Source organism: Dendropsophus ebraccatus, chromosome 8 (genome assembly GCF_027789765.1).
Source record: "Dendropsophus ebraccatus isolate aDenEbr1 chromosome 8, aDenEbr1.pat, whole genome shotgun sequence".
NCBI lineage: Eukaryota > Metazoa > Chordata > Amphibia > Anura > Hylidae > Dendropsophus > Dendropsophus ebraccatus.
This window is the reverse complement of record NC_091461.1, coordinates 39,702,678-39,721,654: the sequence shown is the minus strand read 5'-3', so window position 1 is coordinate 39,721,654 and position 18,977 is coordinate 39,702,678. Positions and strand designations below refer to the sequence as shown.

Genomic DNA, 18,977 nt, shown 5'->3' with positions numbered 1-18,977 from the left:
ACAGATGCCTTTGTGTGCATCCGTTTTTCCATTGACTTCTATAAAAAAAAAAAAAAAAAAACATGGATCAAAATGGATCCGTTTTTTTTTTAACATACACAAAAATGTAGTTGACCTCATTTTTGTGTCCATTAAAAAAAAATACAGATCCGTTTTTTTTTTTTTTATAACAGAAGTCAATGGAAAAACGGATCAAAACAAATGCATCCGTTTTTTCTATCCATTTTTTGCAAAAACGTAGTGTGAACCCAGTCATAGAATATATTTTTATTGTACAGCTTACTAACATTTTCAACTATTTCTAAATATCAAATCAGAATTTAGAATTCTAGCATCTTTTGTATATAATACTTCTCCCTGGGTGCCATGAGTGAGAGGACATGGAGAAGAATCCTCAACCAGCACAAAATACAATGCACCAATTTAATCTCAAAAGTTTCATTTTATTGTCCAACAAAATGACGAAATCCAGTGCAAGAAAGTTGTCAATGTCAATCTATGTTGCCACAGATATTTTAATGCAAATATCAGAAGTGCACATATTTGTTTACAAAATAACATAAAATTAAAAATTTTCCCTAAGCGTAGAGCAGACATTGCTCAAAATAGAAAAAAAATAAAATAAAACTTGCACTTTCTATGAGGCAAATTGTAACATTCAACCTTCTTAATGGTGTCGGTCAACAGTAACACGTGCAGAACTGTGACAATCTTAATGCATAATTTTAAAGACCCCTCTTAAACAATTTGTAAAGAAAATTCCCACCTCCTATGGAATGGAAGGGAATGTTCTAAAAAAAAAAAAAAAATAAGTCTAGAAAACGTACTGTATATCCTTAATGTAGCAGTAACATCTTAACCTTACGACCTGGAATACATACTCACATAGGCATGCGTTCCCATAATAATCACTTTGTTACCACACTATGACATTTTTACTTTATTCTCTAGTGGTCAATGTAAAAATTGCATTGGTTTTCACACAACAAGAGGACATACTGCTCTGCAAAAAGCGGCTGTGCTCATCTTGAACAATGGATGGAGAGCTGGTGTTTTCTCGGGCTTATCAGCCAAGTCCACTCTATGTAAAATCATCGCCCTTGTGACTTTTTAACCATGCAATAATCTATGTGCCCTATAGAGACCACCAAAAAGTGGAGGGAGAGGCAACCATAGTAGGTTCTGAGCAGACCAGCTGCTTTTTTATTTTACTATTATGTCCATTCAAGAAACTTGTAGTTTTAGGATTTTAGAAAGGAAAAATGAGGAAGAAAAGCTTATATTTAAGGCTAGAAAATGACCCATTTTCTATGATAACCTATTTGAGGTACAACCCATATATATGTAATTGCACTGTAAAAGAGGTGTCAACTCTTTGTGGAAAAATTTGCTTGTGTACGCAAGAAAATGCTTCCCCTTCCTCCATGCTACAGAAACACTGACATCCCCTCGGCACCTCCACATTTTATATTTGTTCACATACTTTTGTCACAATACTGGCGTATACCCCTGCAAATCTCTTCTCTCCTAGCCACAACTCTTCCAGTTTATGACGCTCCACGTGTGCACGGTCATTATCTGTTGCTCTCGATCCAATGGAGGAATTATGATGTCGATTTCTTCTTATAAGGAGATAATCTTTTGCTTCTCTATTGTGATTACAGTAAAATACAGACATTTCTCATACTGAAGCCTCCACCTGTACTCTTTAGGCTCCAGCTTCAACTCTTATTGTCCTAGTCTTCCATCACCAAAATTATCGTTACCAAAGCCCCATATAAACTAAAAGGCATTAGTAAAGCGCTGGGTGTGTTTCCTTCAGCTTTGGTAGGTCATTTCCAAGTCTTTTAATGTACAGGACAATGGAAAAAAAAATAATAAAAAAACAAAAAACAAACAGGTGGAACAGTCACTTATTCAACAATTTTTCTTTGGGACAGTGCTTTAGCCACGGGAACTGCTACTGTTATGAGAATTTGGCGAGTCTTGTTCATTAATTGTGTTTAGCAAGCTCAAAGGCTGACGTGGCAAAGGCGGATGGTCATTACTATCGCAATGATCAAAAATCCCTTCTTCTTCGTCTCTGTGGGGACGAGCATCACAAGAATTGCAAGTGTCACAGAAGTTCTCCCCTGTGTCGTCAATTAAGCCATCGAGCTCTTTAAAGTCATCATGATGGCCTCTATTGCACAGACAAACTTCAATCCCCGAGTCACCAGTGAACCTCCGGTGTCTCCCAGGGGTCTTGTCTTTGCCATCAAAGAAACCACTCTGATCAAAGCTGTCAGAGCTGTAGTCCTTCAAGAGTTCCTTAGAATCCTTGTCTAAAAAGGACACTTGATCGGCCATCTCATCTAACTCTGCACCACAGGCAGGATCATTGGAATCATGGCCATTTGGCTTGTTTGCTACTCTTTCCAGGCATGTTGTAGAAGGTTCACAGTCCACAACGCTAGGTGGTCTTGTGCCACTACAACTTGCTGCTGCTGGAGAACTTGTTTGGCTGTTTTGGGTGTTTCGCACAGCATCTACGGTTCCTGAACCCGAACATGCTGCGACACATTGTTGGTGTAGAACAGTGTATGGTGGAGGTGGAGTAGGAGGTCTGTTTACCACTTCTTCATAAGGAGGTAGCAGATAATTTGGCAAAAATCCTATGGAAAGAAAAGGAACTCATTGTCATCAATATGTAATAGTGTATTTTCAATATAAGGGTATGTTCTCCAACAACATTTATCCCCTACCCACAGGATAAGGTATAATCATTTGGGATCCAACGGCTGGTACCTCTGATGATCACAAATATCCCAACTGAGTGGGCTGTGGTCATGTACTCACTTTTTATATGGGCTGGTTACTGGCAAGAAGCGGTGCTAGAAATGCTCCTTTGGACAATAATTGGTCTGTGTAAGGCTATGTTCACACTACGTAAAATTACGGCCGTTGTTGCAATCGGCAACAACAGTCGTACTTTGCAAGTATATACAAATTGCCTCTCTTTCTGTGGGATCCAGGCCGGAGCAGGTAACCCTGTCAGCTCCGGCCGCTTGCTTCATTGTGTGCTATGAGGAGTTCTGATGCGGGCGCGCGCTGATGCGCCCGCATCAGAACACTGCGGACAAAAAAGATCATCCGGCCGGTACTGCAGTACCAGCTGAAATGATCCTTGCAGAGACCGGCCGTTCAGTGACCCAGCCGGGTCACGGAACGGCCGGTCTCATACGCCATGTGAACATGGCCCAAAAGTGTCAGTGAATAGTGGGAAAATGCCCGATCCTTGGCTGATCACATCTTTTGTGTGGCTTCAAAATGTATCGCTATCAGCCACCCATCTTCCTGTGTGAACAGGGGATGTGTGGCTGAGAGCAACATATTTAAATGGCAACACTATGAATCGCGCCTTCTGAAGGCACTGCTAAAGGGCACCAATCTTGCCGCTCATTTGTGTCCTTGCAAAGCCCCATATTGGCCCATGTAGAAGGACCCTTAGGGTCTGCCACAAACACACAGTACAGTGCCCTTACCTCCAGCAGTACCACAAACAGTGAATGCAGCAGCACATACACACACACACACACACACACACACACACACACACACAACTAGTGCTACATTCAGACTAGGAGAACGGGACCCTCATTCTCACGAATGACCGCAAGCTATCATACCTTCATCAACTATTTTGTACATAGGGGATAGATATTGGTGGGAACACCTCTTAAAAGTTAGCGGAGTACATGTAAAATCATTTTTAAACATTATGCAATATATTAGGCGAATACACTGTGAGGTCTTCTGTCACGTATGTTTACATATATCAATAAAAGGAGAACTCCCACCTATAACTATATAAATCATCTATATACCCTTTCTATTCTGATGTAAGACCAAGCAAAAACAAGTGCAAGGACATTGTAAGCACATTTAAAAGGGGAACTATCAGCGGGCATGGGGTGCTGAGGATGAAGGCCTTTATCCTCAGCGCCATTCCCGTGCTGTTAGTTGTGCCCGGTAAGCAGCTAGGAGCACTGGGGACATGGCTACAGCCCCCCTCCCCCCCCAAGCTATCAGCTGGTTTAAATAGTCTAATCTGCTGATAGTTCCCCTTTAAAACCTTTATTTCTCCAGAAAGTTGTGTTTGTACAGCCATAACTCCTAGGCGATTTCTTACAATTTATTCCAGCTAAGCATCAATGCTAGAAACAAAACCCCCGAAAACCAAAAACAGTCTAGAAAGTCACTACTGACAGCTAGCTAATTTGGGTTGTTTTCTTCTAATGTTATTTTTCTTCTTCTGAGAATGATATCATTTTTTTTCCTTAGAACATTTATCCTGAGTGATTCTATATGAATACGCTGTATAATTACAGATTTGCTTAGACCAGGAGTTAATATTCTACATAGCAAAATGTATTGTAAGTAAATGTACGAGAAGCTTGAGGGGTAACTTAAAAATGTTTAAAAGTTTAAAGACAAAGCTAAAAGGAGACAATTACTTACGGAAGTAAAATGGCACAGAAGAGTAGCTGTGAGCTTCACGATAAGCTATGAGGTTGATCTCGTGCTGCCGTTGCTGCGCTTGCAGCCTGTGCTTAGCTCGCCGATGATGGCATACACAGCAACAGCTAAGGATTATGATTATCGTCCACACCAGCCAAAACCCTGGAAAAGGAACAGCAATCTGAATCAATGACCTGAAAAGTCACAATACAAGATAACAAGGAAGAGAAGGCTTGACTTCAGTTAATAAAATGTACAAAGTGGGTGATCGCCAGGAAGAAACAGGTTGTGGGTACAGAGTCACTTTAAGCCTAGATAGCTCCTTTAAATCCATTCACTGAGCTGCAGTACCAGACACAAGGGCACTGTAACTGTATAAATACTTAGGAGGCTGCACTGCTTTTCTTCATGCCATCTGATCTGTGTAACCCTGGCCACACCATCAGTCAAACAAAGACCACCATGTTTTGTAAAACTCCCTTTAGATGTCAGAATAGACACATCAGAAAGTACAGCAAAGTAAAGAAGTATGAGCAGATTTAACAAACACTGAAAGGCTAACACAACCAGACCGGGCGATGTTAAATTCGGCTTCATATACAGGCTCAGCAATAAATGGGATCAAGTACACATTGACATATTACCAAAATTTACCTTACAGCCTAATATCTCTGGGGGGAGGGGTGAAGAAAAATTCTTCCACTATAAGCACAGTATCTACTTTTATACCAGACATGCTAATATATCATATTCTTTAATCCCAGTCCACATCAGTGTTATTATATTTCTGCATAGAGGAATAATATGCTAATCCACGCAACATGTTTAGATGAAGCAGTTTGCTGATCATGAGGGAAGTCTGGATCTGTCAGGTCTTGTTTACTAGATCTGAGCATCCAAATACCTTGTACACCCACCACAGATGGAGGCACGGAGGGGGGGGCAAGCGATGCTTAGAAGTGCCCCCTGTCTCTCTCCAGATCACATTACATTCTGCCCAGAAACAGGAGGGAAGATCAGGAACTTAAAAGGACACAAACACATAAAATAATACTACCTATACCCCTATGTATATACACAGCAAAATTCCGGTATACTGCAGTAAACTGTAACAAGAGGTGATTTGGAGAGAGACAAGTGAGAGGGAGCAATTGAGAGGCGAGAGAGAGAGAGAGGGAAATAAAGTGAGAAAATAATACAATATGCAAAGAAGGGGTCCGTGAAGCCTCAGTTACGAGTCTCAAAACACGGGAATAGCCAGATATCCCTCTCTCCAGAGAAGGAAGCTCTTCCTGGAGAGAGGGATATCTGGCTATTCCCGTGTTTTGAGACTCATAACTGAGGCTCCACGGACCCCTTTTTTGCATATTCAAATTTTGTATGGGACAATCAGTGGAGACTCGTAAATGAGTACTCCATTGGAATTTTTCACTGTTCTCCCTGAGTTCAGTGATTGTTGTGTTTTGTTGGTCAATTTATCATTGCCCCAGTAGCCAGAATCCTGCTCCACACTGACGAGGGGCAAATACCCCGAAACTGCAGTCTGTGGATGGATGCCTAGCCTTGGTAACCCTTGTCTTATGTCGTTATACTTGCTACAGAGTTAGACTTTGACTTACAGGGGCCACCCTGGTGTTTCCCTATTTAGGTCCCAAAGCTCGTAACAGAGTGAGGACCTGAGGGACTACGTATCAGGGTGGTTTGGTGCTCTCCCCACTAGGAGGCACCCCTTGGCAATGGGCTAGAGGGATATCTGGCTATTCCCGTATTTTGAGACTCGTAACTGAGACTCCAAGGACCCCTTCTTTGCATATTCAAATTTTGTATGGGACAATCAGTGGAGACTCTTAAATTGGAATTGGAGTAATCCATTGGAATTTTCCACTGTTCTCCCTGAGTTCAGTGATTGTTGTGTTTTGTTAGAAAAGAATACAATAAAGAGAGGTGCAAAAGAAGAGGAGACTATAACGTGAGGAAAGAGAAGGGGGTGATAAAGAGGGGAAAAGATGGGAGGGGAAAATACTGACGGGCAAGCGGAAGAGGATGATAACGAGAGCAAATAAAGAGTAAACTGTAAAAGGAGGTGAGAAAGAAGATGGGATGAAAAAGAGGCAACAGAATGGGAAGATAATAGAAAATGCAAAAGAGGCGGGGATGATAAGGAGAGACAAGAGAAAAGTTGGTGGAGGGAAAAAGGGGGATATGACACTTATGGAACCTGGAACCCTCGAAACCATAGGGGACCTGGCTGCGAGGTCTGTACAGCCGTTCAGGGAGCCCAATCAGCACCAATGTGCTGACTGGTTCCCTTTAATACAGCATCAGATAATCTGAAGCATGAAGAAGAACTGGTGATGCAAGTTACAATGTTAAGTAGGAAAATAAAGAACCACAGACTTACACCATAGCTCATAGTAGTAGTTGCAACACTGAGATTGTCCACAGCAGTGACCCGTTTCACAAATGTAACTTTGATTGTTGACTCCAATGCATGTTTCCTTATCCTATTAAAGAAAGATGTCAATGTAAATGTATGGATAGCAAAACAGCTTTAAAATGCTCTGCAAAAGAGCACACAAGAATCAGAATAAAGGAGATGTCCCACCAAAGTAAAAAAAAAAAATGTCAAGCAGACTGGCGGTGTGGGTGGAACATAATAAAGAAAGCATACTTGCCTATCCCTATGCTCCCGCAGTGCTGACTTAGTGATTCGTGCCAGCCGCTGGTGGCCTGCAGCTACTTTAGCTGCTACTCTTACGTACCCCGCTAATGGGCAATCGCACATGATGTACCTGGCTGCTGGCCAAAAACAACATCTGGCACCTGACAATGGTGGAGGCACTTGGACAGGTAAGTATGCTTTCTTTTTTATGTTCCCTCACTTCCCTGCCTGCTTGATTTTTTACTTAGGTGGGATTTCTCCTTAAACTTTGAAGATGTGTACATGAAAACATGGTATCAATAGGTGACTGTACAGTAGAGGAATAGAGAAGTTTGATTTTTAGGCACAGTTCACATTTACCTGCAATTTCTCACACAAGCACAAATCATATAATCTTCGGCGCATATTATGAATTTGTCTTCTGATACGGTTCAGTATGCTTTTCCACTAATGACAAAGTTTGTTAATCCCAGTGGAATGGGGGAATAGAAAAAAAAAAAAAAATCCCACACATCATCCAACAATAATCCCACGAGTAAACAACAGAGTTTCCCAGTGTCATCAGCAACACAGACTAATGTGCGTCACGCAGAAAAGCGATTGTTCCCCATGGACATGGCCTCTGACAAATAAAAAAAAAAAAAAAAGAAAGAAAAGAAAAAGAACAACTAATTTTACAAAACAAAAAGAAAAGTTACAGCTAAATAATACAGAGAGCCATAAAAACACCATGCAAAATGATGCTTTCCTGTCCAGTTCTGTACAATAAATAATGAAACCTTGCAATGTAATGATGAAAATGATTTATGTTTACTGGGTCCACAGGAAAGAATTTCTAATCTCGGAAATGTTATTGGTGTTTCCTGGCCTATTTACATAGAGTTTGATAGAAAATAATGATACCTTTCCTTTAAGCTACCATTTGTTTAAACTAGAAAACTACTGAATAGAGAACAGTTAACTTGGCGTCCAAGGTGGTGTCAGAGTGTCAGAAGTCTGCATAAAGTTCGCCATACACATGGGAATATGACTGACCATAATGTGGGAAATTAAATATCAGTCCTTCATGCAAATGATCCCACCAGCAACATGGCAGTTTAAACTGTGTTTTTCTTTTAAACCACAGCGAGCGTGCTCAATGTGATTATGCCCTAAATATATTTTTTCAGGACCATAGAGGATGGACATCCTATTGTACACAGGTCGACATAAATGTTTTCTTAATTTCAAAAAGGGTTCTATAGGCAAAACAAAAGTTTGCTCCCGAGCTGGGGGTGGTGTAAAATAAATATGGTATACTCTCCTCCTTTGATCGCCCACAGCTGCTACGCCAAAGCTTCTGATCCTTCGCTGGTCTCTGTTCCTTCCAGGTTCTCTGTCATCTTTACACCACAGGACCTATCTACTCAGCCAAACACTGACTGGCTGAGCAGGTGAGTCGGGAAGACATCAAATGAAAGCAGCAAAGACTATTGGAGGCCTTGAGTATCAGCATGGTTGCTGCAGGGGACCGGAGATGGTGAGTATAGCAAGTTTATCACTTTTATACCCCTCTCAGCCTTGAAGTAGTGTTTGTTTTGCTCGGACTACCCCTTAAGTGTTCTAAGCTTAGGGCGATATTAAACCACCCAGTGTTGTTGATAGGTGAGCGTTGATCTGCTAGATCCTCACTCGCTTACAGTGTATTACATGGCTCAATTATCTTGCAGCCCTCGTGTTGGTGTAAAATAGTGTAAAATAATAATAATAATTAATTGTCCACGTTCCCCCTATGTCCTCAAGCATTGTCTTTGGTATTTCCCAGTCACTGCAGCACACCCATTCCCATCTCTGAAGTGAAAGGCCGCTTAGCCAATCATTGGCCAAGATGGAACAGCAACATGGCCACTGACTGGCAGAGCAGCCCGTCACTTTAGACACAACAGGTGGCTGTGGTGAGCAGAGTGTCACAAAAACCAGGCAGGACACTGGGGGAGCCTTGACGGGTAAGTAATAACTTTATTTTTTATACACACACAGCTATCAGCCATTGGCTGCGCTACCTAATTCACATAGAGATGCTTGGTTTTTAAACTTGCCAACAATTACATGTATCAATATCATCTTGATTCGGCCGATCTTCTGCCCAGTCAAAAAAAAAAAGCTACACTGGTTCCTGAATATGCCAGACACCAACAGCCACTGACAGACCCTAAAGATTTAATGGGTCAGGTTTTTTCATAATGTCTGAGGTTTAACTGGATGGAACTGTGCTCAAACCTGAACGCTCTGCATTAAATTACCGGTGGACACAGAAGTTGGAATCAGCCCCAAGGCTGTATCCATGTTTTCCAGGACTCCCTAGGGCTGTATGCAACTTCTTCAGCCACTCAAATGCAGAGTGTTCGGGTTCAGATGTACCTGAACGTGCTCAAGGTTCACTCATCTCTACTCTTGACATAACGTCACCACAACACAAAAAGTTGTCACCTTTTTAATATATTTCCAGGAGGAATAACAAAGGAGTTCTAAGACAATATTTTTTTAGAACTGGTACTTCATAGGGGATGCAAGAATGCATAAAAACAGATATGTGAGGAAACCTGCTATATCAGATGCCTGCTAAATTGTAATATATTCATCCCATTTTCTATTTCACCACTGGTCTCCACATGACAATTACACACAGTTTCACAAGGTGGAGGAAAATCTCAGGAACATGTTTAACGTCCCTCGGGTACAGTTGAGGTGATAATGGTGAAAGACTTGAAGTCCACTGGATATCGGCTAACTGCTAGATTAGTGGGGTCCCACCGCTGAAGGTCCCCACCAACACAGGCAATGCCTTTATTTATATAGCACCAACTTATTTGACAGCACTTTACATAGGCAGAAACGGGGTCCCAGGCCCTCCGTTTGCATGAAATTACAGTCAACCGTTGGGGTAATGGAACCCTGGCTCTGGCAAATGGTGGGGGTCCATGTGGTTAGATCACCACTAATCTAGTAGTTACTACCTATCAATCTGTTGGGTGATAGTTTGCTATGACTGGGATACCCGTTTACCATGTTGTCATTATCTCCTACCTAAACTATACAATATGATCTGAAAGTACAATGATAACAGCAATGATTACAGTGACAAGAAGACATGAACATGGTCTGTTAAAGCTGGTGGGACTGAATTTTTGTAGATCACCAAAGCGGTCGCTATATTGTTAAGGAGTATGAAAACGTCAAACTTTTTATATCTTGTTGTTGATATTAGGGGGGCAGCAGGGGGGCTTTACTATATAACAGACATTTGATCGCCATAGGGTTCAATGACCTTCCAGACGGCAGTGTTCCCTGGTCAATGAATGCCAGCCTTTGACCCAAATCTAGGACAGGCGAGGCCTAAAGATGCAAACACAGCAGAATTTCCAGTTTTATAAATGCAGATTTCCTACAGCAGATCCTAAGGGAAGGGTTTCCTCATTTTCCTGTTATAACCTTTAGTCATTCACATCCACACCAAATCCTCACAGTGCACCACTAGCGATGACGCAAAAAGATAATACTAAAGCACACAAAGTCTCATTCATAAACCTGTATGTGTGTGCACTTTCTTTTTTGGGTCATGCACACTTGGGTGCGGCCTCCACCTTGCAGGGAATTTTAACCTTTTTTTCTTGAAAAACTTGTAGTAAAAGCCGTTAAGTAAGTGGAAGCAGGCAAACAAACAAGGCGGCCTGCTGAGATTGTTATACCCTAGGAACTTTATACTGAAGAACATGTGTTAGGGAAAGTATGTCTGAAAGGAGGGCTGGAAAGGATTGCTGTGCTAAATGTGCAGTTCAGAGAAGGTTCGGGACAAATACTTGGCAGGGCTCCTATTCCCGATTGGGAACCAGCAGAGTCATTCGCTACTGTTCCCCGTTCAGGCCATGGCCTGTAAAATTATTTACTTTCTTATTTGGATAGTGGCTGCTGAGCTCACCGAGCACAGACTGAGCACAGGGCAAGGTCTTTCAGGGTGACCCAAAACCGTGTTTTTCTTCTAATGCTGTTTAACCCTTACCTGCCTTTGATCTGTTAATTTATTTTTTATTTTTTTTTAAAGACAAGACTATAGCTTGGGGCTCATGAACAGCGGCTTCTGTTAAAGAACCCGTACACCTAGGGGGAGGTTTCTCAAAAGATCACAGCTGTAAAACGGCAATGAAGAGGATTTATTCAACTTTTCACTGCACAAGACTTTTCTGAGTTAAGTTAAAAGGGGAGCGGCACGAGCGGGTCCTGTAACCTGCTGCTAAGTGTCAATTCATAAGATCAGACCTTTGACTCAACAGATTAAGTTATGTCCGCACTCAGATTTTAGGTCTGCATTTTTTTAGCCCCCTACAAAAAAGGAGTTTTTCCATGCAACAATTTTTACTGAAATTTTAAGCAGTTTTTCCAGTTGGTCTGGGGTTTTCGTTCAGATATTTTTTGCATTTTTTTGAAATGTCTGTTTATCCATCAAGTTCAACAGTCCCCAATCGATTAGAACAAGCAGGGAGACATGTGGTACATGGCTGCGAGCTGAGCTGGTGGGGGTCTCAGCAGTTAGACCCCCACAAGTCTGACTTGTCACAACTTTTTTTAATGATAGTGACATTTCAGTCTTGCTTAACGCTCGAGTTAATAGGCTCAACGTTTGAATAATTGTATGCTCTCATGCAGTGGGCAATGGCTGTACAATTTTTTTTAGGCTGCCATTGGCCACTGCGTGTAGGTGCCGAAGATGCAAAGGGGGAGATATATGCTCAGAAACGCATTTCAGTGGAAAAAACACAAACAAAAAACATACTGCTGGTCAGAACAGCATCATAGCAAAATATCTGCAAAATAGCATGTAGTAATACGCAATTAATACGTAATACGTAATTCTGTTTTCTCACCACAAGCATAGTAAATACATAGCAAAACAACAAAGTGTGAAATGCATCACTGCGCTGTGTGAATAAATCCTTAGGATTTGATTAAATAAAAACTGTTAAAAAGACAGAAAAAAAACCTTTCCGGAGAACCGGTTGTCTTGAGCAATGATGGAGCATTAATAGGGTTTATTAGCTCTGTTGCCAATACCAAGCCATGTGTGTCCTCCTCACGCTGCCACTTCAGGCTCCTGATATCTCTTACATCTCCATTTCAGAGAACCTTCGGAGACATTTACATACATAATTGTGAAGGAAGCTATTGCTTCACCTTGATGACTTCAGAATTTTAGGACTAGTAGCCCTTTAACGTGCTGTCAGAGTCAGGTCGTATAAGGGCACGTAAAGCAGAAGGCAATAGCTGTAACAAGTGCAAGAGATGATTTTGCAAGACTGTAAATTATCAGGAGACGCATATGTGCAATAAATCCAAACCTATGCAATGTATGCCTATTATTGTCACAAAGCGATGACCCTGTAATGAGTCACATAAGTGTCTACAGTCTCCTTCGCAGCAGGCGACCAGAAAGTGCTTGCTCATATCTGTGTTCAGCTCAGATAGTGCAAACTTCCCAGAAGTATAAATTCCATCCGAGGCGGCAGGGTGACACAGAAGGTTTCCGCCATCACCAGGTTTGTGTTGTCTAGGAGAACCTTACCTGTCTCAGGCCTAGAAGAAAAGGCATCCTGCAGTCTCATTCTCCACAACAACGTGTGATCTGACAAAGAGCTCCAGCAGCAACGTTTCCTCATGTGTACTGGGCAGCCGTGCCGCAGTCGTACAAGGCCTTTATTGGCAGGCACTATTAAGTAAACAGGGTCCCGGGACACAGTATGCACTGGCTGTGCTCCCCTCCCTAGCCTGACAAATCCAAGACAGCTGCCAAGCTGGAAATGACATCACTTAAGAGTCCAAAACAGCTGTTCATTAACCCTTTCAGGACCAGGACGGAGGAGCGCAGTTATCTAACACACACACAGGGGAAGGAAAATGAGGTTACTGTACAGTCCCACTAAGACTGGGAGCAAATGTCACTCAGTTACCAATCTGAATGCAATGTTGTGTAATGCTGTTCAGAAAATCCTTTATTCCTTGAGGGATGGATTCCAGGAGACCTTTGATGGTGTTAACATGTTCAGGTTATTAAAGGGTACCAGTCATGAATTAAAAAAAACAAAAAACTTTTGATATGTCACAGAGACATGTGAAAAGTTTTTATTCGGTCGGGGTCGGAGTGTTCAAACCCTGACCAATTAGTAGAACAATCGCCTCTCTCCCCACTCTGTGTCTATGTGAGCCAGACAGCCCCATAGACTTACATTATACAGCTAACGCTATCATACACAATAGCCCAGATTTAAAAATCTAAGACAAAAATTATTAGATATTGCATTAGATCTGTGCAGTGGGCAGGAGTCAGCACAGACACTCTTAGGCCTTGGGCGCCCATGATCCAGTCATTGGTTTCTCAGTTCTTCTCTGTACCACTTTTAGTTGGTACTAACTAGAGATGAGTGAACCTACAGTAAATTTGCTCATCTCTAATACTAATATCAGCATACCAAGAACACCTCACAAGATCTACAAATTTTTAGATGTTCGGATCCCATCATCACAATGTGGCCGTTGACAAAGTCATTCAGATCCTGTCATTTGCCTATTTGTCCGGCTTCCAACGCACCAGCTTCAGGAATGAATTGTTCACTTGCTACTAATATATTTCAACCATTAGGGTTTGCTCACATGTTCAAGTTTATAAGTGCAACACATATAAAAAGGAAAGATTGTCCAATGGATTGTGAAAAAAAATAAAAAACACTGTTTTGGCAAGGAATCTTGGTTATCTTATCCCTCTGAACTGTTTGACTCCCAAAACCGCTGCTCTCGGTGATCCACAAGCCTCGTTTTCATATTCCAGCAGCTGGTTCCACTTCCGGTCTAGGCAGTGAGCAGTGTGGCACTCACTGCCTACAGATCTCATCATCACTAGTGTCTTATGTAACTTTCCCTAGGTCATTATCACTAGTGTCTTCTGTCCCTCCCCCTGTATCATCATCCCTAGCATCATATGTTCCTCCCCCTGTGTAATAGCGTTCCCTTCCAGGCCACCATAATAGAAAACAGGAACGGAGGAATGTCACGACGCAAGATGGAGCCAATAAATGAACCACAGGTCGAAACAAAAGAGGAATTAGAAGAACTACAAGACTTCCGGTGGCCATAACGGGGGAGAGAGGTACAGTAAGACTATGGCTCTGCCATATGGGGATGTTATATAAGTTTTAATATACTGCACAAATGGGTGAAAATATTTTCCCAGACATTTCCTTTAAATCCATTCATGGCTTTGCAGTCAATTAAAAACCTGAACATGTGAACATAAACCAAATAAGTGCCATCAATATTATCTACTTCAATGCTTATAATGTTATAAATGATCTATATAAAAATTAATAGGCCTAGTTTACCTTTACTATATCTTCCTACCAGTAAACAACCATAAGACTGGGCCCATTGTGTTACACAGCAAAACAAATGGAAAAACATCACACACGAATAAAAGGTATAAAATTTCCACAAAGGTCAAGTGTAATTTCTTATGTGTTAGTACAAACAGTTCTCTATAGCATGTAGCATACTAGTTCTGACATGCTTCTTCAATGCTATATTTGGGTATGTTTTCACAGGAAAAAAAAAATCTAAAAAGAATTATTACATTCTTAAACATGGTAGGAGACTAGAACAACAAAATAGCTTACTGGATTAGAAAGGTTGGTGAGAGTTTAACACGTATACCCAATATATCACTTCACAAACAACTTTCTGCATTACATGTGCATTTTCCACAGCTAAATCCCAGGAATGCATAAGACGACCAAACAAACCCCAAATACATCAAATGTGTTATGTAAGGGTAATAAAGAAAAGAAAAATTCCTGTAAAATTACTTGGAGGCCATGTCACAGAAGCTGGCGATCATGGTGTTTTTATATTGCACTAAAGAGTCACTGGGATGAGACCAGGATCGTGAGAAGGGCACGAGATTCCCACCATGGCCTGGTAGTGAGGGTAAAGAGCCCAGTCAGACAGCTTGTCAAAATTTTCCTTTAAGGATCCATTTCTGAAAACGTAAGTGGCACCAACAAATTTACCACTTCTAATGTTTATGAGGCGTTGCAGAGGATGGACACCTTATTTGCTACCAACTTCCACCTTACGTGTAGAGGCTACTTTGTGCACAACCATAAACCACAATGCAGTCAGTGACAGGGTACCCAGTGTTTGGTCTTCTACTTTGATGCAAATTGCAGAGGCCGATACACTAACCAATTAAAACCCACTATGGACTCGACAGCTCTTTTTACCAATCACCCCAAACACCTGAATGTTCAGCTCTGAAGGTGGCTTATCTGAGAACATAAGGGTAAGAAAGTTGAAATCCAACATGCCTGATCCTTCTCTCCCCTGACATCATCCTACTGGCAGAAATCAGGAGGCTCCCATACACTTTAGACATCTGTCAGGTTCAGCAAGCTTTTAAGGGGGAGCTGTATTAGGGTACTGTATCGCAGTGGATTTTATGCAGCAAGTTTTGCATTAAAATCCACTGTGAATCTACCATTCACAAGGTGAATGTATCAACACATATACCAGATATCAGAAGAACGGGGTGCTGGATCTTGGAATGGATGGCACTGCTGGAATCATGTGAAGATTCCTATAAAGGAGCAATGCTCTGGTATTCATTCTTGAAGTAGTTTATTTAAAGGGAAGATGTCACCCTGGCACTGATGAGTCTGATAGGAAATTACTGCTCTATTGATTTTCTATGGACATTGGACACATCTCTGCTCATTTGCATATGGAGAGTGCAGACGAGCGAGCGGCACAACAGGCCTCGGGAGCAGGACCGGCAGGAGATGGTAAGTATCGGAGGCTCTATAAGGGGGTCGGGTGGGTTCTGTCCTTAAGCCAGGGTAACAAGTTCCCCTTTAAAATTTAATAAACAATTATAAATAACTGTTATAGATTCCTGTTGGGGACAAAATAGTGAAGTCTTAAAACCATTCCTGGACCATTTTTTGCAGCCTGGCAGTCAAGTTCCCCACAACTCAATCCAATACATTTGTTGGATAAACTGGAAAAAACATGTCTAATCCATGAAGGCCATACCTCACAACTTCCAGGAGTTATACATTCTCATCAAGATCCTGGTCCCATTGTACAGTACTTTCAGGATCGGGGGGCATCAGACATCATAGGGGCACCTAAACATGCCATGTGTAGTCCATGTCTCGGAATCAGATTCTTTTAACATGTATAAATGGAGATTGATAGCAACTAAAATAAGTAAACTATGCGCCTAGTTCTACATCAACCAGCGGGTTTGTGCCTCCTGTGTGTATAATGATGTAACAAAGCCATGGCCGCTAATATCTGTTATCTCCACCACATTTATTAGAGGCTACATGTTATGGCAAAACAGAAATTAACAACAAGTGAGAAGCCAGAGCGGGGCGGCCGGAGAGAAACAACTGTGATGGAAACAGAGGATTGCTAGATGTGCATAGCCGTAGCCAGCGTACTCGGCAAAGTGTGTAGTCACAATAATGTGCACAAACACCCAAAGAGATATTTATAGAGGAAACATATTTTGAAGTCCTGGGAAGTTTGCAGTAAATATAAAATGGGAGGGGTGGTGGTGGCGGCGGCAGTCACTGACAAGAATGAAAACAGAAGCCGAACAGGCAGGGGATGGGGCTTTCATGGGAAAATCAACTGGACCTAGTAAATAAGGAGGTGATGCTAAACAACTACCCAGCAATTCACTATAACAAGACTGAATATGAACTTTATATGGGACTAAAAATAGTCAGATATGGGATGCTATAACATGACCCTGATCAAACTGGTCATGAGCTGTCAAGCAGACCAAGCACCTGAACAAGTCCTTTACAGCAAGAGCTGTCAGGCAGAGGAGTGAAGAAGGGCTATATAACATATTGCACTGCACACCTAGACTCTAAGGGCCCTATTCCACCGGACGATTATCGTTCAGATTATCGTTAAATCGTTCAAATCTAAACGATAATCGTTCGGTTGAAATGCAGTTAACGATTAACGACCGAACGAGAAATCGTTGATCGCTTTATAAGACCTGGACCTATTTTTATCGTTGCTCGCTCGCAAAACGTTCGCATTGAATAAGACATCGTTCGGTCGTTCGCAATAGATACGAACGCAATAGCGAATAATTAGCGAAGAAAAACGATCGCAATTACGATCGTAAGTAACGATTATCGTTCCATGGAAATGAGTGAACGTTTTCAGGTCTTTCGCAATAGCGGTCGTTTGAAATCGTTAACGATTATGCAAACGATAATCGTCCGGTGGAATAGGGCCCTAATGCCCCTATTCCACGAGTCGTTTGGAGGAGCAAACGAGCGCTATTAGCGCTCGTTTGCTCCTCGTTCCCCGCTCGCTGCCGCCACTATTCAACGCGGCTGCAGCGAGTGGGTGAGTGCGGGAGGGGCTGCTCGGAGGATCGCTGATTGTCCGGGCAGCCCATAGGATATAGCAGCGTCTGCTGCCGATGCTCCTATTCAACGGAGCGACGGCAGCAGATCGCTGCTATATCAGTCGCTTGTTTTTCAACATGTTGAAAAACAAGCGACTGCAACGATCAGCCGACATGAACGATGTCGGCTGATCGTTGCACTCTATTCCACGGGACGAATATCGTTCGTAGCGGTCGATATCGGCCGAATACGAACGATATTGCTCCTTTAAACGACCCGTGGAATAGGGGCTTAAGGGTAGCTTCACACCTACTGTATCCACAGCTCATTTGATGGTGCAGATCCGCAGCAGATTTGACTAGGAACCTATTAACAGCTTTGACCGATTTTTTTTGAGCCAAAGCCAGGAACAGACTATAAATAGAGACCCCCGGACGAAGGCAACGAAACGCGCGTCGGGGTGGTGGCGTCCTGGAGGATAGACACTGTGATTGACCATAAAAGGTATTGAATTGGCTGGATCTCTAGATGTTGTGGGGCAAATAATAGCGGATGAGGGGTGGATAAGTAATTTATTTATTTAGGCGTAGGATTATTTTGTGATTTGTATGCACTAGCACTTTATTTTATTCATATATTGTCCTACTGCCTGTCATTGAGAATACTTCCCCCTTTACTTTGATGTAGGTTGTTGGTCAGGGATCCTTGCCTATGTCATTGTGCTATATTAAGAACACCTCCAGGATAGCCACCGTTCTTTTAATGTTTGGTTTGTCTCTCTTTTTATAAATTGTTTTAAAATATATATATTCAATAAAGATACAATAGTTTTGCTATGAAAATCAGCATTTGTTCTTTTCTTTTGTAGTTTGTGGTAGCTATAGTAGCAATATAACGGCTGTTTTGCAATACACCTATACTAGTGACCGTTATAGTTTACAGGTGTATAGGTATTGCATATAGACAAAATTGCGAATCTATAAATAGAGAGCAGGTAACAAGGGAAAGACTGAGATTTCTCCTTTTCAAATCCATTTCGGGCTTTCAAATCTCTCACATAATCTGTTGGTGTAATAGGGCCCTAAATTACAAAGTATCAAATCTGCTGCAGATCCTGTACGTGTAAATGCACCCTAAGGCTATGTGCACACACAGTAAGAGACCGGCCGTTCTGTGACCCGGCCGGTGTCTGAAAAGATCATCCCGGCCAGTACTGCAGTACCGGCCGGATGATCCTTGAAGCTGCAGAGTTCTGATGCGGGCGCTTCCTCGCGCGCCTGCATCAGAACTGTCCACTGCACGCTATGGAACGAGCGTCCAAGGCCGCTCGCTTCACAATGTGCACTGACAGGGTTTTC

General features: G+C 42.0%; 1 protein-coding gene across 2 annotated transcripts in view; it reads right to left on the bottom strand.

Annotated features, from left to right (window-relative positions):
- Nucleotides 1–422: 422 nt before the first annotated feature.
- WBP1L (WW domain binding protein 1 like) overlaps nucleotides 423–18,977 on the bottom strand; it is a 39,247-nt gene continuing 20,692 nt past the window's right edge. The window contains exons 1-4 of one of the 2 annotated variants that reach the window (XM_069980207.1): nucleotides 12,759–12,888; nucleotides 6,902–7,004; nucleotides 4,501–4,662; nucleotides 423–2,654 (exon numbers count right to left, since the gene is read on the bottom strand). In XM_069980207.1, coding sequence (XP_069836308.1) covers nucleotides 1,945–2,654; nucleotides 4,501–4,662; nucleotides 6,902–7,004; nucleotides 12,759–12,785 — 1,002 coding nt within the window. In that variant the 5' untranslated portion in view covers nucleotides 12,786–12,888 and the 3' untranslated portion in view covers nucleotides 423–1,944. Of the gene's footprint in view, nucleotides 2,655–4,500; nucleotides 4,663–6,901; nucleotides 7,005–12,758; nucleotides 12,889–18,977 lie in introns of those variants that run through there. The other variant, XM_069980208.1, reaches the window with a different exon arrangement.